We start from the raw sequence: 25703 nt of genomic DNA, 5'->3' as shown, positions 1-25703 counted from the left end.
ACCTGATGAGAGTTTTTTAGTTAAATGGCATAATATAGATAGAAGTAGAAAAAATCGTTTCATGAATATCATGAGCTTTTACTCTTGTAAATACAACTTGGGTTCAGTAAACGTGGAAGATCTTGCATTGCAATGTAACCTCACGGTCAATATAAGAGAAGGAGGGGCTCAAATAACAAACCTCAGCACGAAACTGTAACAAATTTGTTCAGGCTGAGACATAAATCAACGTGTCTAAATAATAAGCCTCTACATTTTATATCTTGTGTTGAATGTTACGGAAATTCCTGCATAAAATATCAAGTGATTCATTCAGTTAACCTTAAAAACTAATTTTCTTATTGTTTGTGGCAGATTTATGCTGAATCACAGATGCACACTGTCCTTTATCTTTGGCTGAAAGTCCATAATAGCATTTTAGTTCAAAAGATGTCATTTTCTGATAAAACAGCACACAGCTGTGACCTCTGTCTGTATTTTGGAGTTGATGGTTTACTGTTTACCTACTTTATGCAGGGAAATAGCTACAGCACACATGTTACATTATTTATCCAGTTTGTGGCTTGTGACTTTGCTAGTCCTACTCCTTACTTTTCTTACTAAAAGAAAACCCATTTAGGTATCATCAGAAAGTCTGCTTCATTTACCAGTCCAGCTTGAAAGTACTGTCGATGAAGAAACTGAATTTTCTTCTAAAACACATCCCCGTATGACTGTTAAAAAATGACATAGGCAAAAGCTATTTCTCTTTTATTCAAAGGACCTGACACTGGTGACATTTTATGTGGCTGAAAGATTTACTAATCTCCAATGTAGCTGGAAATGTCTGAACATGAGGTCACACTGTCTGCCACTTATCTGAGGAAATGAGTCAAATTAATAACAAGGCCTAGAAGATATAACCAGTGGCATTAAATAGTTTATTGCAAAATGTCCAGACATTATATTGCCACTGCATGAGTTGATATATCACCCACATTTTAATCAAACTTAGTTCAATAGGTCACATACGAATATACAGTATTTGACTAAAATTTGTGTGTGACAGTTTATTCAGTGAACTCTAATCATGCAACCCAAATGTTGAACTGCACTACCAACTCGCTGTTGAATGAATCATAATCACTGTGAAAATGTGCACACATGTACAATCCTAATTCCAACTCCCACGATTAGCATGAGTGTGTACAGAAGCCCATTTAACCTGGTTAACACATAATTGCCAATCATCATCATGGACCAGAAAATCAGCAATGTCTCCAAAGAATCATTGTTACCTTCAACTTGCTACATCTACTAGCAACCCCACAGTAGCCATTGCATTACACACAGATAGTACAGACCAATATTGCAACATGACCCTCTTTTTATTCAGTGTATGAATTTTTCTTGTGACATAATACTGCATGAGTTATTGATATCTTATCTCTCTATTTTGACATTTCTTCACCACTTTGAGCCAATACAGCACTCCTAGAGTCCTTTTTAAACCAGTAAATAACTTGATGTAGATAGATCTATTTCTGTGTAATTCAAATCAATTCAAAAAGGTTGACATGGAATTAATGTGAAAATAAATTTACATTGTTGCTAAAAGAAAATTGTGAAACTTCTTGATCTCCATCTTTACTTTTCAGGCGTTAATAAAAAAGTAAAGATGGAGATCAAGAGAATCTAATACTGTATGAGAAAACTCAAAGGGAAAAATTGTCCTTCTCTGCTCGTCATGGTTTGTATTATACTTTCATGCAGGTTGATTCATTGATTCATACAGCAGGTGCTGCATCTTTGTGGTTACCATGTTGCTGCCTACGTATTGTGGATAACATCATTGCCCATAGCAGTTGTTCTCAACATGTTTTAGTCATAACAATTTAACACCAATGATACTAATGTCTAATCATGACTCTGCCACAGGCGATGGTACATGTGCAGAGCGCTAAACTGTTCAGCAAAACAATATTCATCTCTTTTTATGTTGTTAACAGTAATTGAAAGAGCTTTGAAGCAGCTATGATTGATATTTTATTGATAAATGTACAACTGTTTGCTATAAGTTGGCCATAACTGAAAAGGTTATAATATGTCAATGTTGTGTCCAACTTTTTTCTGCTGCCACCAAATGGCAAAGTACACGTTAAAAAGAAGAAATATAAAGAAACAAGAAATAAAAACAAGAACTATAAAGAAAGAAAGAGAGTAGTCTAGAATCTGTACACTATTGTTTTGCCTCCATAATAATTTATCATTGTGCTGTTCTACTATCATTCTACTATTTCTTGTCTTTATTTGATTAAAGGACCCTGCGGGCTGAACACTAGAATTCAACATGGAAAATTAAAAAAAATTTAATTTAATATTACATTTGGATCATATAAATGTGTTTTTCCTGTGCCACAAATGTTGTCACATCCATTTTTTTTATTTTTACAAGACATACAACTTAATGCTGAAAATCCATAGCTTTTGGCACATTTTTTGCCAAAGTGGTGAAGTTTCACACTAAAGCTGCATGAGATGAGACAGATTTGGCAATTTAAACATAATTTCTGTCTGTTGCTCTGGTTTGAACAGACTCTCTTGGCATTGCCAGAAAGTTAGCAAGCTGCTACCTTGAGCAATGAGACTGAATATCAGGCAACACATAAACAAGTCTAACTACAGTAAATGTGCCAGTCTTAACATCTAACAAAACTCAACCAAGCAGATGGTATGAAATGATGATTACCAAAAACGTTTTAACAGTCAGCTCTACTGCAGGCTTCTAACCTATTAACCTTATGTCCTCAAGAATTATGATGAATTATTTTGATGTCTCAAACCTTCTGGCTGCTTTGTTCCATCAGAAATGGGAAAAGAAGACTGGTGCTCTACTGTAAGCGCAATACAGAAAATGTTGCCATAAAATGGGTTTTCAATCCGTCTCCTGGGGTGCCTGCCTTGCTCTCTTTACTAATTACACCCAGGTGCTGTGGCTCCACTGCATCAAAGATTCCCACATGTGGATCAGTTGTTTAATTTCATATTGGTCAAGGGACAAAAGGGTGTGAGGTTTTGTTGGTCCCCATAGTCGAAGTTTTGCAGTTATGAAAGGAGGTTTATGAAGCAGAGACTGAGCACTGCTGTGTCCAGCTGGTCAAAAAGGCACTCTAGAGCCTAATTAAATTACTATATATGTGGGTGTCAGACACATAGACAGAGGAGACTGGGACTGAGGCACAAAAGTCACTGAGCCACATCTGAATGTCCTACAGTGTGAAAAGGCTGTTAATTCCTCTGCAAACAAGTAGACCGACTCCCAGAGGAGAGTTTCCTTTTCATAGAGACCCTTCTTGTGATACACTGAACCTTGCTCATACATCATACATCAGTGTAAAAACCTGTCCCTCTTGTTTACATTTTGACATAGGATGAAACATTTTGTGTAGAAATCAACATATTTATAGATTGACAGCCAGCTCATCTTTCTGCTCGGTGCATTACTTTTCCTTTTGCTTTAGTTTGGATAATGACAATAGAGAGAGACGGGAAAGGCAGGGGGAGATAGGATGACACGCAACAAAGGGCCCAGGCCAGATATGAGCAAGGACTCAGCCTTGATATTTGGTTAGCACTCTTCCAGGTGACCTACCAAGCTTCAAGAGGGCCCCCAAGTTGCAGGGAATTTATAAGCAGACTGATTATCCTGTAGCAATGCTAGTGAGAGATGGTGGTGTGGGTCTGTGTACAACTTTGGTCCAGGCTCAAATAACTAACCAACCTTTGGATGGATTGCCATGGAATTTGGTGCCGACATTTATAGACCCCAGATGTTAAATCCTGACTTTTCCTCTAATGCCACCTTCAGACTGACACTTGGCTTTGAGCAAAATGTCTCGACCATTGAATGGATTGCCTCGAATTTTGATTCAGACATTCATGTCCTTCCACTGATGAATTGTAATAACTTTGATGATCCCTTTTTTTAAACTTTATCCTGTGGCATCATTGGGTCAAATGCAGAACTAATGACATTCCCATCAACGTCAGCTGTATTTTCTGTTTAGTGTGAACTAGCATATTTAGCACGCTAACACAGTAAACTAAAATGGTGAACATGGTAAACATTACTTGCTAATCTGTATTTTAGCGTTATCATTATGAGCATAATGGCATGCCAACTCTTAGTCTTGTTTTTTTTATTTTCTCCAATATTATGATGTGGAAATGTACTTAAATACCCATGTAAAGGGAGAACTCATATTGAATGCTGATAGTGAGGTTTTTTTGATTTGTTTCGTTTTCTCATAAGCAATGACAATGACTAAGTTGAATCACAAAATTAATGTGAAAATTGAAATGTGTGTGTGAGAGAAAGGAGAGACAGAATATGAATGGAGCACATGAGGGAGCAGGAGAGTGAGATAATATGTGCGACACAAGGCAAAACTATGATATAGTAGTATAACTTCCCAGAGGGTCAATTAAACTCAACTAAAAATCACAACTATAGTCCCTTCTGTGGAGCTGTGTCTTCTCTTTTTCCTTAGCAGTGTGTGTGAATCTTGATTCTATATCATTATTTATTTGGGATATATTCATTCTTCAAAGTGTGTTTGGGTGTGAGTATATACATCATTAAATACAAGTGTGTGCTGTACACTAAATGCACCGAATGACTGGGGGATAGAAAGCATATGAAAGACAACATCAGAGGAGCTAGTTGGAAGCATTTCAAAGGTGTTTTCTGTTCCCTCGGGGGAAGGAGGAGACAGCTAATTACTACTGAGATTTCCCATTCTCCATCTCTTATTAGTCATTTCCTCATTACAGGCAACCAGCCACTGAGAATAAAACCAATTTCTCCTCTGTCCTTCCTGTTTTTACAATGCCTCCAGCTAGACCTCCCAGCTCTAGCAGTGTTAGGGAAGCCCAGCTGAGTTTAAAGGCATTAACGGTAATCTGACAACATGGAAGCAATGAGCTGATTCCACTAAACAACAGCACCTTGTCCCAGGGTGCACGTCTGCTGTTGATTTTATTGCCTGTGAATGTTAAGCGGTGGTGAGTGTCCTTTAATTGTGGCCATAAATCAGATGGCCAGGCACAAAAAGGGTTATAGGAGTGAGAGAAACAGAGAGACAGGGAAAGAGAGGGACTGTGTATATTGAACACAGAGCTCACCTAAGGCTCAAAGCCCCGCTGGACATTCAGTGGCCTTGCAAAGGACAGCAGCCATCACCAATAGGCCATCAAAGCCTCCTCTTTTTCATAATAATGTGAGGATGGCCTCCTCCCAGAGCCCTCACCACATCCTGCATCTTTGTCCCTGAATCTGACAAAAATGAAGGTCTACGTCTCCCCACAAGTAGGTGTCACCATGGAAACAACCGTTATTCAGTGCTCTCAACAATAGCCGTTAAATGAAAGGAGCTGTCTGATGGAATTAAAGAGTAGGCTCAGTCCCTCTTTCCGAGCAATAAGTACTCACAGCATCGGCAGCCAAACCACACAGGGCAAATGTGTACATGATAGCATAACCTACATTTCATCAAGCACAATACCGTGCTCTCATTTCTATTCATCTCTCCTGTACAGTGGTATAGCGCTGTGAGAAATTTTTTTGTGAGATGATCACCAAGATGAGTGAGTAGGATCAGAGGGAACTGGATGACAAAAGCAGACAGATGTAATATATCATTTTTGACAAAATCATTAAAATGTCATTAAATATGATAACAAATCACAGAGACAGTTTCAGTTAAATAATGAGATTTATTTACCTAACTGCAAGACAGAGAGCATCAACTACAAGAACAGAGGTTTGTGCAAATGCAGGCTTGCATATTAGCATATCATAAAACCCAAAGGAATGACTGTACAGCACAGCTTAACAATAAAAGTAAGCATGCAATAAATCCCTTTCTTCCTTTTCAAGAAATCAAATATTTACTAATGATGCATGGGTTGCTTCTCACCCACACGGCCTGCAGCTACACCAGTTGCATATTAAGGTTATGGGCTGTAAACCTTGTTCTGATTAACAGTGGACGGGTTAAAGTGTGTGTATGGGAAATTTAAAATACATCAGTGTGGTGTAAAACGTTGTTAATTTTGTCTGACAATGGTGCAAGTAGATAAGGGGAAATAAGCAGCTCAGTGAATTCTTCTCAGCTTTTTTTTAATCCGCAGTGCAAGATGGCCACATGAACTGTGGTCTTATTGTCTCCAGTGTTTCAGCTCACTGTTGTTTGCACCACTGTGGCACAAATGATGGTTTCCAATTAAGACATGAATAGAGTTTTTTTTTTCTCTCCATGAAGATGTTTAAAGTGATGAGACCAAACGGCTGTGCACTTGGGTTTAGCTAGCTCTTACATACAAGCACACAATTATATTCTTTGAATATAATTGATTGCAATGAAACGTGCCACTTAATGAAAAAGATAAAGAATTGAAATAACTTTTGAAAAATGTCTGAAGAGTTATTTGTTTTGGCAAATCTGGTGAGGCATAAAGACCCATGCATCACTGTTTAACATGTATTACTATATGACATCTAATACATTTTGTAATTCAGGTAACCCCCGAAGAGCACAAAACATTTGCATGGCTCATTGTATTGATATCTGAACTGAGAAAACACTTATTTTGGCATTGTTGCATTACTTAATTGATAATAAAAACAATTCAACATATTTAAAAATTACTTATTACATAAAGAAATAACATTTTGTTTGTTCTGAGATCAGTCATCTATCAATTGTATCTCATAAAAATGTTAAGAGAACAGGGAACCATTTGAGCTGGTGCAGCTCATAACCTGAGGAAAAGTAGCAATACGGGGATACAGGTAATAGGGGTGAAAGAGTGAATTGTCATGTAAGGCACGAATCAAAGAAGAAGTGCCGATGCCTTTTAGATATTAATATCTCAGCTGGTTTGCCCTCAAGGAGCAGAAATATTGGTTGATATCTGCACTTATTCATATTTAGTCAGAATAAGTAGTCAAGATTTATGGGAAAGCACAAAATTGGTTTAACAGATAAAGGCTTTCAAAAATGCTTCACTTTTTTGTGATAGTAATTATCACGTGAGAATGGCGATTGTGTGGCGCTGTAAATCTTTTGAGAATCAGGAATCCTTACATTGACATACTGCATTTTTTACAAGTGAAAAAGCTGGTATGCAAGACTGTATTAAGATGTGTAAATACAAAAAGAAATGATTTATCATGCACAAGGTTTCCAAATAAATAACCTATAATGTCAAATACTGTTTATTTCACAAGAATGTTTCCTAATTATTTAATCAATTTCCTCCCTGTTGTGAACCAGTCACATGGAACTGTGCTTGAGTCGTGAGACCAAAGTCCCTCCAGGATCATTTAGATCCAAGAATCTGAGTGTGGCTCCAGATCTAGGTCTGCTGAATCAATAGGCCTCCTCCTGTGACCCATAGTGGCAGAAGAATCCTCAATAGTTGTGGTCTTCAAAGGAGTTCAGAGAGCAGCCGAAAACAGAGCAAACTGTGTTTAGGTGCATTCATGAGAAGTTAATAGTCTATATCTTGGGAGAGCTGGTGAAGCTCTAGAGGACAAATCAAAGTCAGATTAATATTTGTAGCTTGGGGGCGGATATGTGTATGTTAGAATAGCTGCAAAGACTAGATATCCTTCCAATGCATTTAATGGCAGGAACAGCTTGGTTTTCAGCCAAGTAAATTAGTCACCATTCAGAATTGTTCAGAGCATAAATACACCATATAAGATAAATGCAAAAACACTAAGCGAATATACAAAGTATAGAGTTGTTACTAGAACAAGCCACAGATAATGTACATTCAGGCCAAACAAAACAATATTAGGGTTTATACTGCATTGTGAACATTAACAGTGGAGGATTTATGTTTCTTATGCTTTTAAGTCAGACTGCTGGGCAACTATGTTTGAGCTTTATTGATCAAATGTTATACTTTCAGGGGATGTTAAGCTTGTGTTGTATCGGGAAAGTTCCTTTTGTACTTTAACACAACAGATTAGTTTGCATATGCAGTCAAAAACCAAGGGCATTACAGTGAAGAATTTGTTTATTTGACTTTATGTGATTTATATTTAATTCCAACCTTATAAATGTTTTTAAATTCAAGCGCTTAAGGATGCTTGACAAATTAATGTTCAGTCACCTACTTTTGAGGTGAAACGTATATTTTGGAAATATTTTCTTGATAAAGATGGAGTGGGGGGTTCAAGGTTCCTTGCACAAGTGATAAAAATGTTGAAATTCCAAGAGGATGCCTTTTGAAAACTATGAAAACAATCAGTCAATTCAACTCTGTTACTTTCAGTTGACTTTTTCCACACTCCTAGAAAATGTAATTACATGTGAGTTGGACACATTATGTTTCCTTTTTTGTTTGGTAAGACGTCACTATTCACACAGGTATTTATAATAAAAAAAACAGCATCTCAAACAGGCAACTTGTTTTTTTGCTTTCAAGAGTCCATTTCAGTGGCAGCCTGCATGTCATGTCTGTAGCAATAACATGTTCCTTTTGAAAATAAAGAGGCGATAACATGACACTTACAGGCTATGCTCTATACTATGGCGACAATCTGGCACAGCCTTAAAAGAAACTGTTTGTTCTGGAGTTGCACATTTGCAATAATGAGAAAACCATTAATACTAATTTTATGGTAAGAAACTTTCTTACTAAGTTTATTAATTTGGTATTAGTGATTTTTTTTTTTTGTTGATTTTCTGAATATATATAATATTCAGATGTAAATTCAACAGATACAACTAATTCCATTGATGCTTTAATGGACATACTCATAGTGATCAGCTTTGTGCTTTTATTTGATCTAAACTGTGTGCTCAGCAGTTTAATTCCTTATGAAACATCGAGTAGAATTATATTGCATATAAAAAGCGTCAGAAATACAAAAATAATGAACTATACGGCAGAAAACTGGAAGAATGCTACCTGTGTGACGGCTGGCTCAGGAATGACAGCAATAACAAACAATTCAAAGGGAAAGGATTCACCTGACATGAAGCAAGATTTTCCCAGCTTAAACCATAGCAACCTTACAAAAGACCAAAAATAGGGTGCAATCATTCATCTTGGTTTGGAGAAAAATGTTATTTAGGCTTTGTTAAAAGCTAACTGCACAGCCACAGCAACCCAAACATATCTCCTACTTCAACGTGCCAGCCGACTGTATTTTCTGTCTTGGTGTGACTTGTTAACTCCCTGTTGTAGCTGAAAAGGCATACATAGAGCTGCAGCTATAGCAAATATTACACATTGTTAGGTCACTTGCAGTTTCACAGATGCACAAGGTGAATAGGTCTGAAGTGGTGACATGTCATAACTAAACAAGCATTTTCCATTGCATTCCTCACCTGGTTTAAAAAAAAGGCATAATCACTGCTAATTAATTGTTAGATAATTATTGTTATTTAGCTAATTATTTTACACAGACTACACTAACTTGTCAACCTGTACCCTTTCACTGCCAAACATACCCAGCATTGTTTGCTTTTGTATTTGCTGGTGGGGTTGGTGACCTTCGTTGTTAATGCTGGTGCACTTTGGAAAATATCTTTTAATCTTAGCAACAGATTATAATAGTTGATTTCTATTTTGCGTGTGTCTGGGAATATTGTAATAATAATAATTCAAAATAACGGCAACAGCCTGCAGCCAGACAAGCGTAAGTACATATATGACTATGTGGGAAGGTAAATGTAATAACAGCTCTGAATGTAGCATCTCTTCTTTATGTGTGTGATTTATATGTAACATCTGGATTAAATATTATCAGTTGTTCAAGTTGAGCAATCTAATTTTGATTGCAACATAGTACTGTACAGTTCATCTTCAAAATTATCTGAAGATAAAATATAGGAAAACTGTAATGTAGTAGGTGCTGAATTTCATGGGCCGTGAGGAATAATAAGCCTGCATCCAATCGATGGATCAGCACTGAGGGATTGGCCTGCATGCATAAAAAATAGGGGAAAAAACAATCTTCCAGGACTCCTGATGCTTAAACAGCTGGATGGTCAATTTGCACAGCCAGGGAAAAGTGCTGGATCCACACTGAGCAGAGAAATAAAAAACCCACAGTCTTTGTCATACTGTCGTGTAAACACTTTGATAGCAGTGGAAAATTAAATAAATGAGTAACAACACATTTATAAAGACTTTCTCTTCAGTCCTTGTCCAAAATTGCTAGGCATGCGTCCTTTCTCCCTCTCAGTTTGCCGGACTGGAGCTGCGGACAAAGCTTGGTCCCAGGATCAGAGTGGATGGTTATTCTGTTGGGGTTGTGGCAACAGGGCTGAGGATGGGGGTTGATAAGTCCCTCACAGGACACATAGGGCAGATGGCCTTATGGCTGTAGTACTCTACTACTTGCTTGGGCACCTCTGCCAGAACACATTTGGCCAGGGCTGCAGGTGAAGCCTGCAATAAAGACAGAGAACAGCTGGAGTTGTCAAAACAACTGTTAAAATTAGTTTTAATTTGAGATACACAATATTTTTAATTCATTTCTTATTGTTAAACTAGTATGCATGGTTTAAAAAAACAACAACAATTTTCAGTAGCAAAACACGCATTACAAAAGGGTATCATTTAATACACAAGTGCAGGCAATAAATGTGTTTAGATTTCTTCAACACTTTGTGGGAAGGGGGAGTACCGTTATTATATTTTTGCACTTATGATTTTTTTTTTTTTTACTGTAAGATTCCTTTAATCCTATTTCCTAAAATAATGAGTGATGTATATCAATTAATAATAAGGTTAACTATACAGTATACAGTAAATATGTAATGTTTTGGGAAATGTTTTTGTTTAGAACACGAGACATCTAGTACGTAACAGTGTAATAACTGTACAACTGAAATGTCACTGATTGCATGTAGCTACATTTAGAATACATTCGTGTTTGAAGAAATTTCTGGCTCTCCTCCAGTCCATGATGCCCATCTGTAGCACTGGCAAAGCCAGCAAAAGCCTCCTGTTTGCTCTTTTCAACAGGGAGGGTGGTGTAATGTAAAAAAAGACATCCATAAGTATCTAGCACAACAGTAAGAAGGAGTGGGGTTGAAGAGAAACTGAAAGACAACAAGTGAAGATTGACAGAGAAAAGAACTGACCGTTTTGAAGTCTCTGAAGGGCACAAACTGCACAATGTCCCTGAGGACCGGCTCGCCCTTCGGTGAGCGTAGGACTCCGTCATCTCCATCCAAAATCTGCATGTCTGTGAAGTCTGCATTGCCCACACCAACAATGATTATGGAGAGAGGCTGGTAGGAGGCTCGTACAATGGCTTCACGGGTGTCTGCCATGTCTGTCACTACTCCATCCGTGAGGATGAGCAGGATGTGGTATCGCTGGAAGAAGATAAGAGCTTTCAGTGTGAATTAATCCACGTTAACATTAACTCATTTTAACAGCAACGTGTGGTTATAAACAAGGACACCTCTCAGTGGGTGCTGTGGCCTGAAGTAGGCCTTTCATGCTGTCTTAGATAATTTTACAGCCGCCATTGAGTAGATAAGTCTATGTGCATATGGGCCTTGTTAAAGTGCTACACAGAAAACAAGGGGATCAAGAACAGAAACAAGGAGTGTATTACAATCAAAAGACAGAACAACTACAGCAGTGAAATTTTAGGTTTGTGCATGCGTGTATGTGTTAAATTAATTTCATGTGTCTACTGAACAGTGTAATATAAGTAATACAGTACGAGAATATTAACATGGCACAATATACTGTAATCACTTTTGATTGGTCCCATGAATAGTACTTAGTTTGTTGGTAACCTGACTGTGCTTATGTTTTACTGAAACACAAGTGTGCCCTAAAAGCCTAACTGTTCAATCAAATAGGAATATTGAGGAGTAAAGGACTTCATGCAATCCTTTACTACTCAATATTCCTATTTGATTAGTAAATGAAGTACAGTGAACAGTTAGGCTTTCAGCGCAATTACAGGAGTATAATAGTTTAGAACACAATGTCCATTTAGCCAGTGGGTAATTTAAGATAGTAAGTAGATAAAATGTTTTTACTCCCAAAGGGATATTAAGGAAAGAGCACAGTAGCTCTATAAGCCACTTGTGTTAAATCACATTTTAACTGGAGTTAATGCAGAAATATGTTTAAAAATACACCAGTACTGCAATTTATTACCTCAATCCATTATTTAAAGAATACTAATTCCGTATATAATGGGTCCCTTCTTCTTTTGAGCTGTAGGGCATTATTACCATAGACAGTGAGGTGAACCAGAGGCTACTCTCTCTGGGAACTCAGTGGGAAGCACAGCAACAAAGATTGTATTACATCCATATATTTTTTTAATAGAGTATAAAGGGACACTCACAGAAGCATCTTTAATGATGCCGTCGCCTGCTGCCAGCTTGGCTATCCTGTTAATGATGGGAGAAACATTGGTTGGGCCATACAATTGGATCTTAGGAAGGCAGTTCTGGTATGCCTCAACCACTCCTTGGATCTCTGATCAAAGAGAGCACAGAGTAAAGTGAAGGAAACATCAACAGTTATCTACACTTAGTAAACAAGCGATTGTAAACTACAAGGAACAGTCAGATGAATCATTCGCCGTAGCGTAGCAAAGAATTATAAGAGGACTGAATACGTTTTCTGTCTCACATAACTTTAATCCTCTGAAAGAAGGAAAGTTATATATTTTGGTTTATTCATGTGTATTTAAACTAATTAACTAATCAGTAATAAAATCCATAAAGACAATAAAACATAAACATAACTATAACTTACTCTTGAGTAAGTACAAAAATATACACAATAATGCAAAAAAGAAAATGGTACAGAGGAGTTGTTTTTCTTCTTTACTCTTGGGTCATATTAACATCCATCATTTATTTACATGTATTAATTTTCCTGAAATTTGCGATGAGGCACCTGCTGAGCATTATGGATATGATAGCAGAGGTTAATTCTAGTATCATCAGCATAGAGATGCACTTTTCAGGGAAACGGGTGCACAAAGCCCTAAGCTTACCTTCACATTCATCATCCTCTGGGTTGAAATTAATGGCAAAGTCATGTGACACCTGTGGATGGACAAAGAAAGAAACACAGCTAATTTGTAATTCACAGCTACTATTCTGTTAAGAAGAAGTAACTTTTATTATTTAACTGAAACAAGAGCTCAGCTAAACCAAGTCAACCAAAAGTGATCAAAACCGAAACTGGGACAGTTAGGTGTGTTGGTGTTCTACAAGTCAATCTGACAGCTTTTCAGCCTGAATTTGAAAGTAGACAATCATTTCTGATGACATCGACAACAGTACTGCCCCTTAAAATTTTCTGGGAGTCAGATTGCCACCAGGCATTATTATTAGGCATAATTGGTAAGAGTCAGCAATATATATATATTAATATGATTCAGGGCAATAATTATAAAGGCATGGAAAATATGTCTTTTAAGTAAAAAAAACATGGGTTAACTGCATTAACGTTTTGCATATATTTAGGCTAATGAAGTGAAATCAGAAATAAAGAAAATCAATTTCAACAACTGGATAAAAGGAACTCACTTGTATGTTCTGGTGAGTACTTTGTTATGTGATGTATAGATCTGTCTATACTACATTCTGTTTGTATTAATATCCTGAATCATAACTTCATTAAACTATACAGTCATGAGCATAGCACTATATGCTTAATATCTGGTTACTGAAATGAGATTACAACCTCTCTTCTTTTATGTGTTTTTTTCTTGCCATCAAAACGTCAAATTGACTTTGTTTATCTCAAAGCTGTTTAACTGGCAAAATGAAAATCCTCTTCTTGATACCTCCTCTCACAAGAAAACGTTTTTTCCACAAGCACCAACTGTCAGCCAGATCAGTGACAACTGACTCCTCTCCAGCTGGCTACTTTTTTTTAAAAGTATTTTTTGTCTTTAATGTGATTAACAGCCTGAATTCAGTCACTGTATAGATAGATATGAGGAGCCCTAGAGAACAGACCACAATTTAGTTTTTGCATCGGGCCACTGCAAAAAAAGGATCTTGTTTTGTATCTTATTCAACAGGCCTGTTTCACAGCAGACCTTCTGACATGACATAGCAGGAAATGGACAGGCGTAACTAATGACATTAATAATGGTTGTCTTCCATTTAGGTGTTCCAGTTGTACGGCTCTGATATTGTGCAGGCTGGTTCACTGGCTTATGGGGACATTTAAATGGAATGGAGCATCCTTAAGCATTAGTAATGTTATTAGTTACACCTCTGCTTTTCCTGCTACTGTATGACAGTCAGCCGTTCAATATTATATCTTATCTTTTAGCCTTTGCCTGTTTGCCCAAGTGTATAAACAATATTTTGTTGTGAGCAAATATGATTAGACCACACTCTCACAGTCCTGATGAAACAGATTAAGATAAGAGTTTTTGAGTGTTATGTTACTCACACCATAAGGTGTTCACACCAGTAGTTAATTCAAGTTGGGTCAGATTGATCAGGGAAAAGCCCTACATTCAAAGGTCAGGCAAGTGCTTAAATATATACATTGCAACAGTTTGCAATCAGCAGATGGATTCAATAATACTATAATAAAATCCTGTGGTTGGTTTGTTGGCTTTCAAGACCACCAACAAATCACATCAGTGTCCACTTGGAAGCAAATAACTGGACCGGATCAGACTGCCTGAAAAGGTTGTTAAGCACCAGAGTTTGACTGACAGATATCACACCAGCAACACACCATATAGGTTTAAACAGGCAAACACACCAGAGTCTGTTTTAACAAAACAAAACCAGTTGTAAATCAGGTGTGAAAGCACCCCTACACTCTTAATAAATAATACCTGTTCTTCTGAGTGTGCCTTTCTAAACTTTAGCTGAGTTTGGTGCAAATTTAGTTATAAAAATCTAAAGTTTTAAACAAATACTTATAACAGAATATAACAGAGGGTTTTAAATTAACACAAAACATAGGCCATATTCACTGCAATCAACAGCCTGCATCCATCCACAGGTGTAGCCTATGAGTTCATAGATGCAGTTCATGATTAGTCTAATGACTTAATTAGCATTCACCTGCACTACCAACCACAATGTGGCAAAAGCATGAAATAAAATAAATTTGACTCCTGCATGGCAGTCACTGTCATGGTGAATTCAGAAATTAATAGTGTATATTTACTGAGGCGCAAATCTGTATGATTGAAATGATAATTATCAGTGTTTCACATCGGCACATAATTTCAAATGAAACATAGGCCATTCTGGTTTGATAGATTATCAAACATCATAGTGGTTCAAAAATGTGTGTTTGTGTGTGTGTGAGTGAGTGTGTGCGCACACACATTGACTCTTCACATGTCAGATGGCCCCCCAGGGCTCTATTCAGAATCACTGAAGGCTTTTGGTCCAATTTGCTTAAACAAATGCTCTCAAACTCATGAATTGTTATGTAAATTGAGCATCAACACTATGGGGCTTTTATGTCATCAGAACATATTATTTTCTCAAGACAAGTTGATATTTTAAGACAAGGGTCTTATGAATAAAAATAAACTTGTTTTAATTTGTTTTAAATTTTGATAGAATGACAATTTGTGTCATAAAATAGGTAATGGAAATCAGCTTGTTTACCGTCAACAGGACTTACAGTCTCAGGGTGATGGAAAATACAGGATTTGATAGGAGTGCATGAATATACAGTGAGCATAATACTGTTCATATTGTTCTTGCATGAAAAACAGTGAGAGCAGAGATATGAACAGAGATACTCACCTCATAATTTGGAGGGATTCTGGCACCAAACCCCAAAGCTGAAAATCTTTTGTCACTGAAACGATAAGCAAATTAATCAGAAATATATTAGAGATGCTGCTGTTTAATCTGGTAGCATTTGACAGTGATCTGAAAAATATTGATGGCTTATCCATCTGTTCACATTTCCAAGGGCAAACCCCCTGCTTGTTTGCATTTCATAAATGTTAAAAGCTGGAATTACAATTTGAAATCTGTCCCACGGTCCCTGCAGCCAGCGTTTGCACCTGTTCAAAGAGCTTCTCAAAGTCTTTATCCTTTCCATTTTTCATCGTACCGCTTAGATGGACAGATATTACTGTGAGAGGCTCTGTTATGCCAGATTGTGTGCTCCTTTTTACAGGCTATGATGCACAGTTGTGTATTAATAACAAGACCAAGGCTGTGTATTTTATTTGTGTATCTATATATGTAGAGAAAGCATTAAAGTAGAGTAAGACCTGAACCCTGAAGTCCAGCTGTCGAAAACAACAAATATGATGTTTGAGGTATAAAGAGAATACTGTACGTGTAGATACACTGGGGAGTGAGGCAGTTGCCCACTTAATGGTTCAATGACATACAGTAGCTGTGTGGAATATATTCATCTAGGATTCAATCAATTGTATAGTGCCAGCCAAAAATAAAATGCAATACAAAGGCAATTTACTGCTTTGTGGTTCTTAATGGTAAAATCAACAGCTTTTCCTTTCTTTATTCTGATAGTGCTTTTAGCATTTTTTGTGTACTTATTTTACTCATTTTAATTCCTTTTTTAAAAGCAGGGAGGGTCTAACAAAAGATGCTATTCAGTTGCATTATAGCAAACCAAGTATACTATTTTGACCACTGTTTTTTAAACCTGTCCCAAGTCCCCTAACTTTCTGGAAGTGTTAAAACAAATTCCTGGAGTGCTCCTTTAATGCCCTATAGTTTAAGGACATGCTGTAAATACACATTCAACTGATAACACTTTTGTGACTTTGTGGCATTTTGGATAGGCAGCAGAGCTGTCACAGCCTGTTTCAGTCACATCAGTGATTGTTTGCCTACAGCCGGCTTTCTCCAATGGCTGCCTCCCTTATCAGAACATTTACTGTATATACCTTCATGCCTGACAAAACAACCCCAAATTCTCCAACCCAGTGCAATAGCAAATATAATCACAAAATCTCTAGCTCAACAGAATCTTAGTTTGGGACACAAACATTTGAAATTATGTGCTTAATTCATTTGCTTTGGACATGGTGCATCAAAGGATACACAGCAAAGTTTACAGTGTTAATTTAAGTGTTGATTTATTTGGTGTGTTGACAAGTGTTGATTGGAGAGTTGTTTGTCCACTCATAGAACTAATATGGCTTTGAGGCAGCTTTTCAGAGCTATCAGAAGTGTTTAATTAACTCTGATGGGTGTGGACTTATATAAACACTGGCAGAGTGATGATTTTTACACTCTGATGACAAACTGATAACAGTGAACTCTTGACAGAAGCAACATCACTTTGTGACGTTTTAGTTGTTCTAATAATTAGTAGTTGTGGTAAGTGCTGGTGTTGTACTAGTAATACACTAAGACTGAGACAGATAATGAAAAAGTATAATATTATTATTATCATTTCTGCTCCTTCTCAAGGAACTTGGAGGAGAAAAAAAATAATGTGTCTTTTCCCAGAACCTTGCAGCATTATATTTACAGTGGCTGACAATGGTAACAGCAACAGCCTGTAGGCTTTGCAAAATCTGAGTTCAGTTACAAAAACACCATTGAATATTGTACATCGACCATGTTGAGCACATATTTGGTTACCATCATTATCCTCTGTTCCAAGAAAAAAAAGGAACATGTAAATGAGTCCAACGTTTATTCTCTGTAATGCAACCTCTCCACATGCCCTGGCTAATGTGTTGTGCTGTATCCAGATATAAACACACTCCAGTCACAATATTCCAAAGACATTAATAGATTTCAGCAGATACAAAAGCATAAAAGGATAACTTTTCTCTAAACTCACCTTCAACATTTACATGTTTTCATCTCACTTTTTACCCATTTTATCAAAATCACATCATCCACTGAATACAGGCTGTACTCCCACTGTTGTGACCTTTCAAACACACTGAGGCACAACCGTGTTGTACTGATGCAAAATAAAAGGAAGAGGCAAATTATATTTTCATATTATATTAGTTTTTGCCAGCTTTGCCAATATGATTTCTAAAATTTTAATGGACAAGGAGTTATTCAGCTAATTTTATTCTGAGATGTATTGTATTCTTGTTATTTTGTAACAAGCCCAATATCCCAACCTTGTGACTCTTTCCATACTTTTATACATGTAGGAGCCTTGATGAATGGATTACTATGTGCAATTTACAATTGTCTAAAGAGATTATCAAAAGATAGGTATAGAGATTTAACATAGCACCTTCAGCCCAGACAAGAGGAAAGAGAAGACTACTGACAAGTCATTTTCATCATATGAATTTTGCTGTGAAGTGCATGGTGGTCCTTGTTTTCTCACTTTTTGTCTGCACATGTGAGGAGCCGCAGGGAGATGTGCCCGGTATAATAGTCCTCTCAGCGAGGTAAACGAGCCTCTGCCCACACAGACAAAAGCTAATCACTCCAGCTCCATAATGCACTCCTCTGCTAGGACTCTAAAATCCCACATCACCTGTATTCACTGAAGGCTAAAAGGTTTGCTTGCCCACGTTTTACACCTAAATAACAATTCCAACTTGAGAGGGAAGGGCTGCCTACACTTGCAGTCACTGTGCGCCCAGAGGCATGTCTCCATGTATGATGCTATTGTGTATATATGTAAACAAGAAAAATTATAAAGCTACAAGGCTGAGCTACTAATTTTTAGGCAGGTTTTCAGTGTCTCCAGTGCTATCTCTTGCATGCTATAATTAGCCAGACAGTGCTCCCCTGATATTCAATAGGAGGATCTGCATAAATCAGGAGTGTTAATCCTCATCTGGCTTAGTTTCGACAGATGAGAGGGTCTCTCTCTGAAATGTATCATATTATAAATTATTTCTCATTAATTACCAAGTACCTGCAAGTCTACCTGATATAAATAATAGTTTTCTGCACATTTGTACATTGTTTATTATTTGTTCTTGATCAGACAATAGACAATTATAAAAGCAAAAACGTGTGCGACTCAAGCCAAAAGCTGATAATGATATCAGTCAGTACTTACATTTACAGCAACAGGAATTCTCACATGAAGATAAAACTCTGTCTTAACATCTGATTCCATGCGACACTGTTATTTCTCCAGCCATAATGCCTCCCACGACTTTTTTGAAGTGCCTGCTATCCTGGTGTTAGCACCTATCTCTGCATGTGTTCGACTGTAGTTCAGGGTAATGAACCTATGCAAGCTAAGAAGGAGGACCAGTAGCCGCAACAGATGCTGAGAGGAAACTGTATCATTGAGTTATCCACAGGAGAAAGCACATGCAGACACCACTGTGAGCAAAGAGACTGTGAAGTACATGCAAAGCACTTCTACTTACAAACAGCACAAGATTATGCAGATGTATGTGTGTGTGTGTATGTGTATGTGTTTTCTCTTTCTTTATATATACTGTCAATGGTTTTCTCACAATGATTCCTAAAGTGCCTAGATAGTTCCTAGAGTCATGCCTTTCCTCTTTATACACAAACTGTACTATGTTCATTTGTCATCTAACCAAGTAATATATGGTTCTATAGTAGTCAAAGGACGTGCGAAAATATTTTGGATGAATTTATCTTACGTTTCATCTACTTTACATGCTGTTGATATAAACCGAAACAAAACACTGAAATTGAGAGGGAGGGTTATGTATCTTTACCACTAGGCCACCAAGATGTCCGACTTAATCTACTTTTAAGTAATACTGTTGCATAATTTGTAATAAACAATAAAGATGTATCTTATAATCTATATCCTAAAGATTTCCACCAAAAACAAAATACTTGATGGCCTAAATCTCCATCCAATTTCTTTGAAATCACAAGAAGAAGAAGGAAAAAAGAAAGAAAAACATATGCCCTCCTCCACGGGTGGCCTATGGCATAAAAATTACAATTCACAAATGCACAATTTCCTTTCTTCATGTTTATTGTTAACCATCCACTTGGATGTTTATGCCACATGCTACCCATGGATGATTTATTTTTCTCTTCAAGAGCACCAGTATTTGTAGAAGACACCAAGCGCCTGTTTGTATTTATATTCGTTTTCTTTGAAATCTGTTCAAGGTTTTTGATAGATATTTTGATTGATATCCTGCGAACAAACTGGACCAATTTTCAATTTGTGTCTGAGTGGAGCGTGGGGAGGGAGCAAGTCAAGCAACAATTAAAAAATGACATTACTTACTGATGATGTGGCAAGACATTGAAGTTACATAAAACTAGGATGTTGATTTGATCATAATAATAAGGATTTTCACAGTAGTACCATATAGAAAACAAAAGGAAAAGGAAGTGTATTATATGTAGCATACTATAATACAAAATGCATTCCTTTACCTGTTTAATGTTCACTATTTTTGTTTTATTGCGTTATTTCCTACAGTGAACCTCAGTATGTCAGAGATGTGGCATTTGTAGAATAATTTTTTCCCCAAACTGTAACACTAGAATGGGTCGGAAAAAAAAATTAACAAATTAACAAATGCTTAGAAATGCCAAAAATCTGTCAGGAACAAAACTGATGTCTGCACAGGGTTTAAATGCCTGTGGCTGATGTAAAGGTCAAAATGTCATCTTTCTGACTGATTGTTAAAAGCTGGAAATTAATGAATACTTTGAAAAAATGGCTAGTCAATAAGGAACCACAAAGGAGTGTGTCCAGAATATGTGTCAGTGTCCTTGTCTGCTGCTACCAAGCACCATCTTCAGCCCCAGATTAGCCTCATGCATAAGTAATGCCAGTAGAGGCCACATTTGCTTGCTCTAATTTAGCTAAATACAGTTTCTCTCACTTAGCCACAGGCTTAACACAGATTTAAATTAACGTAACAGTGTGAACATGGTGCGGACAATAAACAAGATTGTATTCGTGCTGCAAGTAACTGGCAGCTTTTTTGACAATCGATGCTTGTACCTCCACTATTTCGGAGGTTTCAAAATGCAAAACACATTTCAGTGAAGAAAGAAATTGGAGATGGAGGAGCTGGCGGTCAGCAGTTCAGTTCCATCAGCTCTGTAACAAACTGGTGAGCAGAAATGTAATAACCTGCAGGATTGTCTCTTCCATTCAATACTCCATGATTTCCATTACAATCCTTTTTCTGTGTGGAGTGGCTCGCTTCAGTGTGCGAGATCCTACAAAAATGGCATGCAAGGAGCACTCTGCAGCTCTATTTCACAACAGGAGAGACTGACAATCCCTGCAGGCACCAAAGAGCCTTTACTGTCAAACAAAAGATTGACAAACCTATCATAGTCTTGACAGATCTCCCCCACTGCTATCAGAGCCTTCAGGTACTCGTTGGGCTGGTAAGGGTTAATGTAGTGCAACGAGCAGCTGTTCCTTGGGTCTCCATTGGAGGCTGTGAAGTCAATGGCAACCTGGTAGAAAGAATAACAATTAAGTGTGTAACATGAGGAAAATTACAGAATCAATAAAGTTTTTCTTTTGCACTAAAAATCTTTACAAAGGCTTTTGTTTGGCTGCTCATTCTGTGTGAGCGAGCCTGCAATATGTCTAATGGCAGTATAAATTATCTGATCAGAGGTAGGAATTTGCACTTTTTACGCCCACGTAGACTGAAGCAGCTACAGCTCCCATATACAGTAGATCCAAGCAGCCAGCTATTTCAACAAAGAGGAACAGCATCTACCACAGCAGTCCTCATGATTAATATTCATTGCTTCAGTAATGCAGCCAGAGAGTGAGAGGTAGAACTACGGAGGGCAAACCAAAGCGCTGGAGTTGAAGAAGGTTTGAATTTATTGCATGAAGCTGCCAACAGAAAAAAAACTGACAAAAACACCATCAGGGGATGTTACAAGGATAAAAAGATCTTAAAATACTGTCAGTGGTGGAGGAAGTATTTAGATACTAATACCGCACTGTAAACATACTCCATTACAAGTACCTGGATTCAAGATATTAGGTAAAGGTATGTTAGTATAACCAGCAAAATGTACTTAAGAATTTAAAAGTGAAGGAACTTAGTGTGACTGTTCTACTTTTACATATTCAATCATTAGCTTAGTATTACTCATGCAGTAATATAAAAGCAGGATTTTACAACAAACCCTTAGAATTAGTTTTAAGAAAAAGACAATTACATGCAAAAGCGGCCAATCTCACATTAAAGAAGCTGGAACAATGAAATGTTTTGCTTTTGTCCAAATAGTTGGCAATTAATTTTATGTCGATCAATCCACAATTAATCTACAAATTTTTTCAGCTCTACTTGTACATTTTCATATGCTTTGTATGCAAAAGCTTAATTTGTAAAGTAACTAGTAACTAATTCTGTCTGATAAATGTAGTAAAGAATACAATATTTCCATCTGAATTGTGGTGTAGTAGAAGAATATGTGGCACGGGATGAAAATACTCAAGTACACATACTCCAAGTTTGTACTTAAGTACAGTGCATGAGTAAGTGTACTTACATTAAACCACTGAATATTGGGTAATGTTTCAAAGTTAGAAAAGGTTAACAAATGCATGCTAATGAACCAACAAAGAAAATACATACCAAAGTCTGTTTACCAATAAGCAATATGAGCTAAGAAAACATTCAATATGCAGAGAATTTTACAGTATTCATTCATAAAGCTAGGGCCAGCGCAGTTAAAAGCTCAATGATAGTGAAGTGTCACTCAACATAGACGTTCAATTACCGTAAAGTGAATCTGGCATCCTCCCATGATGTAATCTAAGAAGGAGTACACTCTGTGGAGCTGCAGGAAGAAAAAAAGAGAGTTGAAAGCAAAACCTCAGAAGGGATGTTTGGGTGGAAGAGTGAGTATTCAGCTAGGTTGTCAGAAGCATCTGGTAATTAAAACAGAATCAACTCAACAAATCTGTTGACTGTTAAGGGTAAAAAAAAATAAGAATGTTGTGATATATCTTGTCTAAACAGTAGAAACTAAAAATACCCTTGGTGTAAACAGTGGTGAACTTTTCTCAATCAGATGTACTATGAGACGATTGTTTCTATGTACAGTGCACACATGCAAACAAGCATTTATTACTAAACAGTTCCATACAACAAAAAGATCTGTGAATATTTGAGTTTTATTCCTTTTTCATGATGTAAAATACACACAAAAGAAATAAACACAATAAAGCACCGATTGGTTCAACTCCCTTCGATGTTGACTATTCTGATTAACATGATATATTTCTGCAGCAGACTCCTACCTTGAGGTCACTAAGGATGACAACTCCTGAATTCTTATAGTTTCTCTTCTTCTGTTTATACTTGGGATTCACACAATCCCACGTCACCTTAAACAAAGCGAGACAAGACAAGACAAATAACAAGAGCAACAATTACACCATTTTGAACATTGGTGATATATCTTAAGCCCCATGGCATTTGTTTCATCTGTGATGGATTTCAGCAGAGTCAAATGAGAGGCATATTGGAAATGGATGAAACAGTTACACGGCTGTCTCTCCGCCGCTCTGCTCCGCCTCTCCGTTCACTGACCTTATTTCCACTGGAAATTTTCTGCATTTCCCTGAACGTGGCGTAGAACTCGCCGATGAAGTCGTGCTTCCCCCTGGAGTCATAATCCCACACTAGGCACTGTAGCACACATAGACACAACTGTTTATTGCTTTCTCTCTATTGGTTTGGGCGTACATACAATATTCATATTTATTGATTTATCACTCAAATATTCACTAAGGTTCCCTTCCCTCCCCTATTCCCTTTAAGTCCATGTGTAATACATTTTTATTATTTGGCCCTGTTTTCTGATTCCAGTTTAATAAAACCGGTAGGCCTTTAGTTCGTTATTTGTTAAAGATACATTACCTTGAGCTTGCGCTCCTCATCGCAGCTGCACAGAGATATGAGAGACACTTTGAAGGGCTCCCACACAGGATTCAGGTTGTTTTTAATCACCTGTTAGAGCAGGAACACATTACATATGAAGCAAAGTGGCAGAAACAGATGTTGCAAATGAAGAGGGGAATATGATGAATTTACCTCAGTTCTGTGCACAAGTTGTTCGGTTTCATCGTCATTGATTCGGTATATTTCCAAAAATGGGTCTGACTTGCTGAAGAGATCCTGAAGGAAAAACAGGATACCAAAACTATGACCCACTGACTCTGTTAATACTGGACTCTGTGACAGATGATGCTTAGGAAAGATTAGAAAGTATAATTTATTAAATGTTTCTTCTAGTAAAAAAACTTCTTCTACTTTTTTATCATTATTTATTCAGGAGACTGGACAAGAGACAAATGACAACACATGAAATACATACAACATCAAATTTAAAGGACCAGTGTGTAGGATTTAGAGGCATCTAGCGGGGGTGTTGCAGATTCCTAACGGGTGGCTGTGAAATGCGCAAAAAAATCTATCTAGAGCCAGTGTTTGGCTTGTCTGTTCCGGGCAATATACGGAAGGCGACCCGCAGCTTCTGTAGATAAAAAAGGGTCATTCCAAGGCCACGAAAACACAATGAATCCTATATTCAAGTGATTCTACACTGAACATACAAATTAATATTATATTCAGTTTCTGCAAATAGATCCTCCTACTGGACCTTTAACATTGAGGGTTCCATTTAATATGATTTACAGCTAATGAGTCAGATAATATTTGCCAATATTCAGCATGGGGCTGCGATTAATTTCACATTGGTGATGCAGAAAAGCCACAAAAAAATCATTTTTTTTCATAAATCTTTGGTTGTTCGGATGGTTTGTATGTAAGAGAATTGAAATTTATACAAATGGCTGTTGACACTGATTTATCATCGCTGATTGCAGAGGCAGAGGTAATTGTCTCTGTGATTAAAGGTCAGGGAGAGGGGGGCATAAAATTTACAGCTTAACATGGTGGCTCTTTTGGAGGAGCGACATCATCCATGTGGTGAAGGGAGATTGAGACAGAAAAAGAGGGTGTTTATAACTTTTTAGTCAGAGGAGAATTTAAGTATATTTTACAAGCTTCCAACTCATGCGACTCCCCAGTTATTACAATTTGTCCTCTCAATCACTGACCTTTTTCTTGCGCCAATAGCCTCCCATACAGCCTTCCCTGCAGTTCTGAAATGTCTTTATTTGTGTCTGGTATTGGCTCACTCACACAGAATTTAAACTTTCTTTTCCACTCCATTACTTCTGATGTGCAAAATGAATCTAAAATAACCCAGCACTAGATTGTTATCACACATTCAAATGAACTCGAATGGTGGCTGTGTCCATTTACATCACCAGTGTTGGTAAACACGATGCTAAAGTGAAAACATGCGTAAGATTTTGCATCCTTTACGGTTATTAGCTGTAGGCTTAAATCATCCCCTGAGTCTCAAGTACAGCCAACTGAGAGCAGAGCAACACTGATTATTTAGGTCAATTGATTCTTCAGGGAGGAAAACAAATTACTCTGTGTGTGTGTGTGTGTGTGTGTGTGTGTGTGTGTGCGTGTGTGTGGCAGTTGGGGGCGTGGGTGAGGGGGTTTGTGTACACTGAGGAGACAGTTCATTCTGCAATTCCCGCCACATTAGCCAGATACATCTCTTGGGGGACAGGAGCAAAAAGAGCTGTAGCATCCTCTCTTTGTTGTCATGGCAACCGCTAGCCAGTGACATCAGCAGCACGGATTGATCAGACGCACATGTCAACATTCAATCCCAGGCTAACAAAAGTTAATCATTACCAATTAGCCCAATCTATGTTATCTC

At 37.4% G+C, this 25703-nt stretch overlaps 1 protein-coding gene across 1 annotated transcript in view; it reads right to left on the bottom strand.

Moving 5' to 3' along the window:
- Positions 1–5786: 5786 nt before the first annotated feature.
- cpne7 (copine VII) overlaps positions 5787–25703 on the bottom strand; it is a 30215-nt gene continuing 10298 nt past the window's right edge. Inside the window, exons 6-16 of the mRNA XM_035681725.1 lie at positions 23993–24076; positions 23819–23908; positions 23489–23587; positions 23197–23283; positions 22674–22733; positions 21250–21383; positions 15789–15843; positions 13043–13094; positions 12383–12516; positions 11151–11387; positions 5787–10452 (exon numbers count right to left, since the gene is read on the bottom strand). Of these exons, the coding sequence (XP_035537618.1) occupies positions 10300–10452; positions 11151–11387; positions 12383–12516; positions 13043–13094; positions 15789–15843; positions 21250–21383; positions 22674–22733; positions 23197–23283; positions 23489–23587; positions 23819–23908; positions 23993–24076 (1185 nt within the window). The 3' untranslated portion in view covers positions 5787–10299. The remainder of the gene's footprint in view (positions 10453–11150; positions 11388–12382; positions 12517–13042; positions 13095–15788; positions 15844–21249; positions 21384–22673; positions 22734–23196; positions 23284–23488; positions 23588–23818; positions 23909–23992; positions 24077–25703) is intronic.

The sequence above is a fragment of the Morone saxatilis genome, unplaced genomic scaffold (assembly GCF_004916995.1).
Source record: "Morone saxatilis isolate NCDOM2014 unplaced genomic scaffold, NCSU_SB_2.0 Contig11, whole genome shotgun sequence".
In the NCBI taxonomy this organism is placed as follows: domain Eukaryota; kingdom Metazoa; phylum Chordata; class Actinopteri; family Moronidae; genus Morone; species Morone saxatilis.
This window is presented reverse-complemented; position numbering and strand designations above follow the sequence as displayed.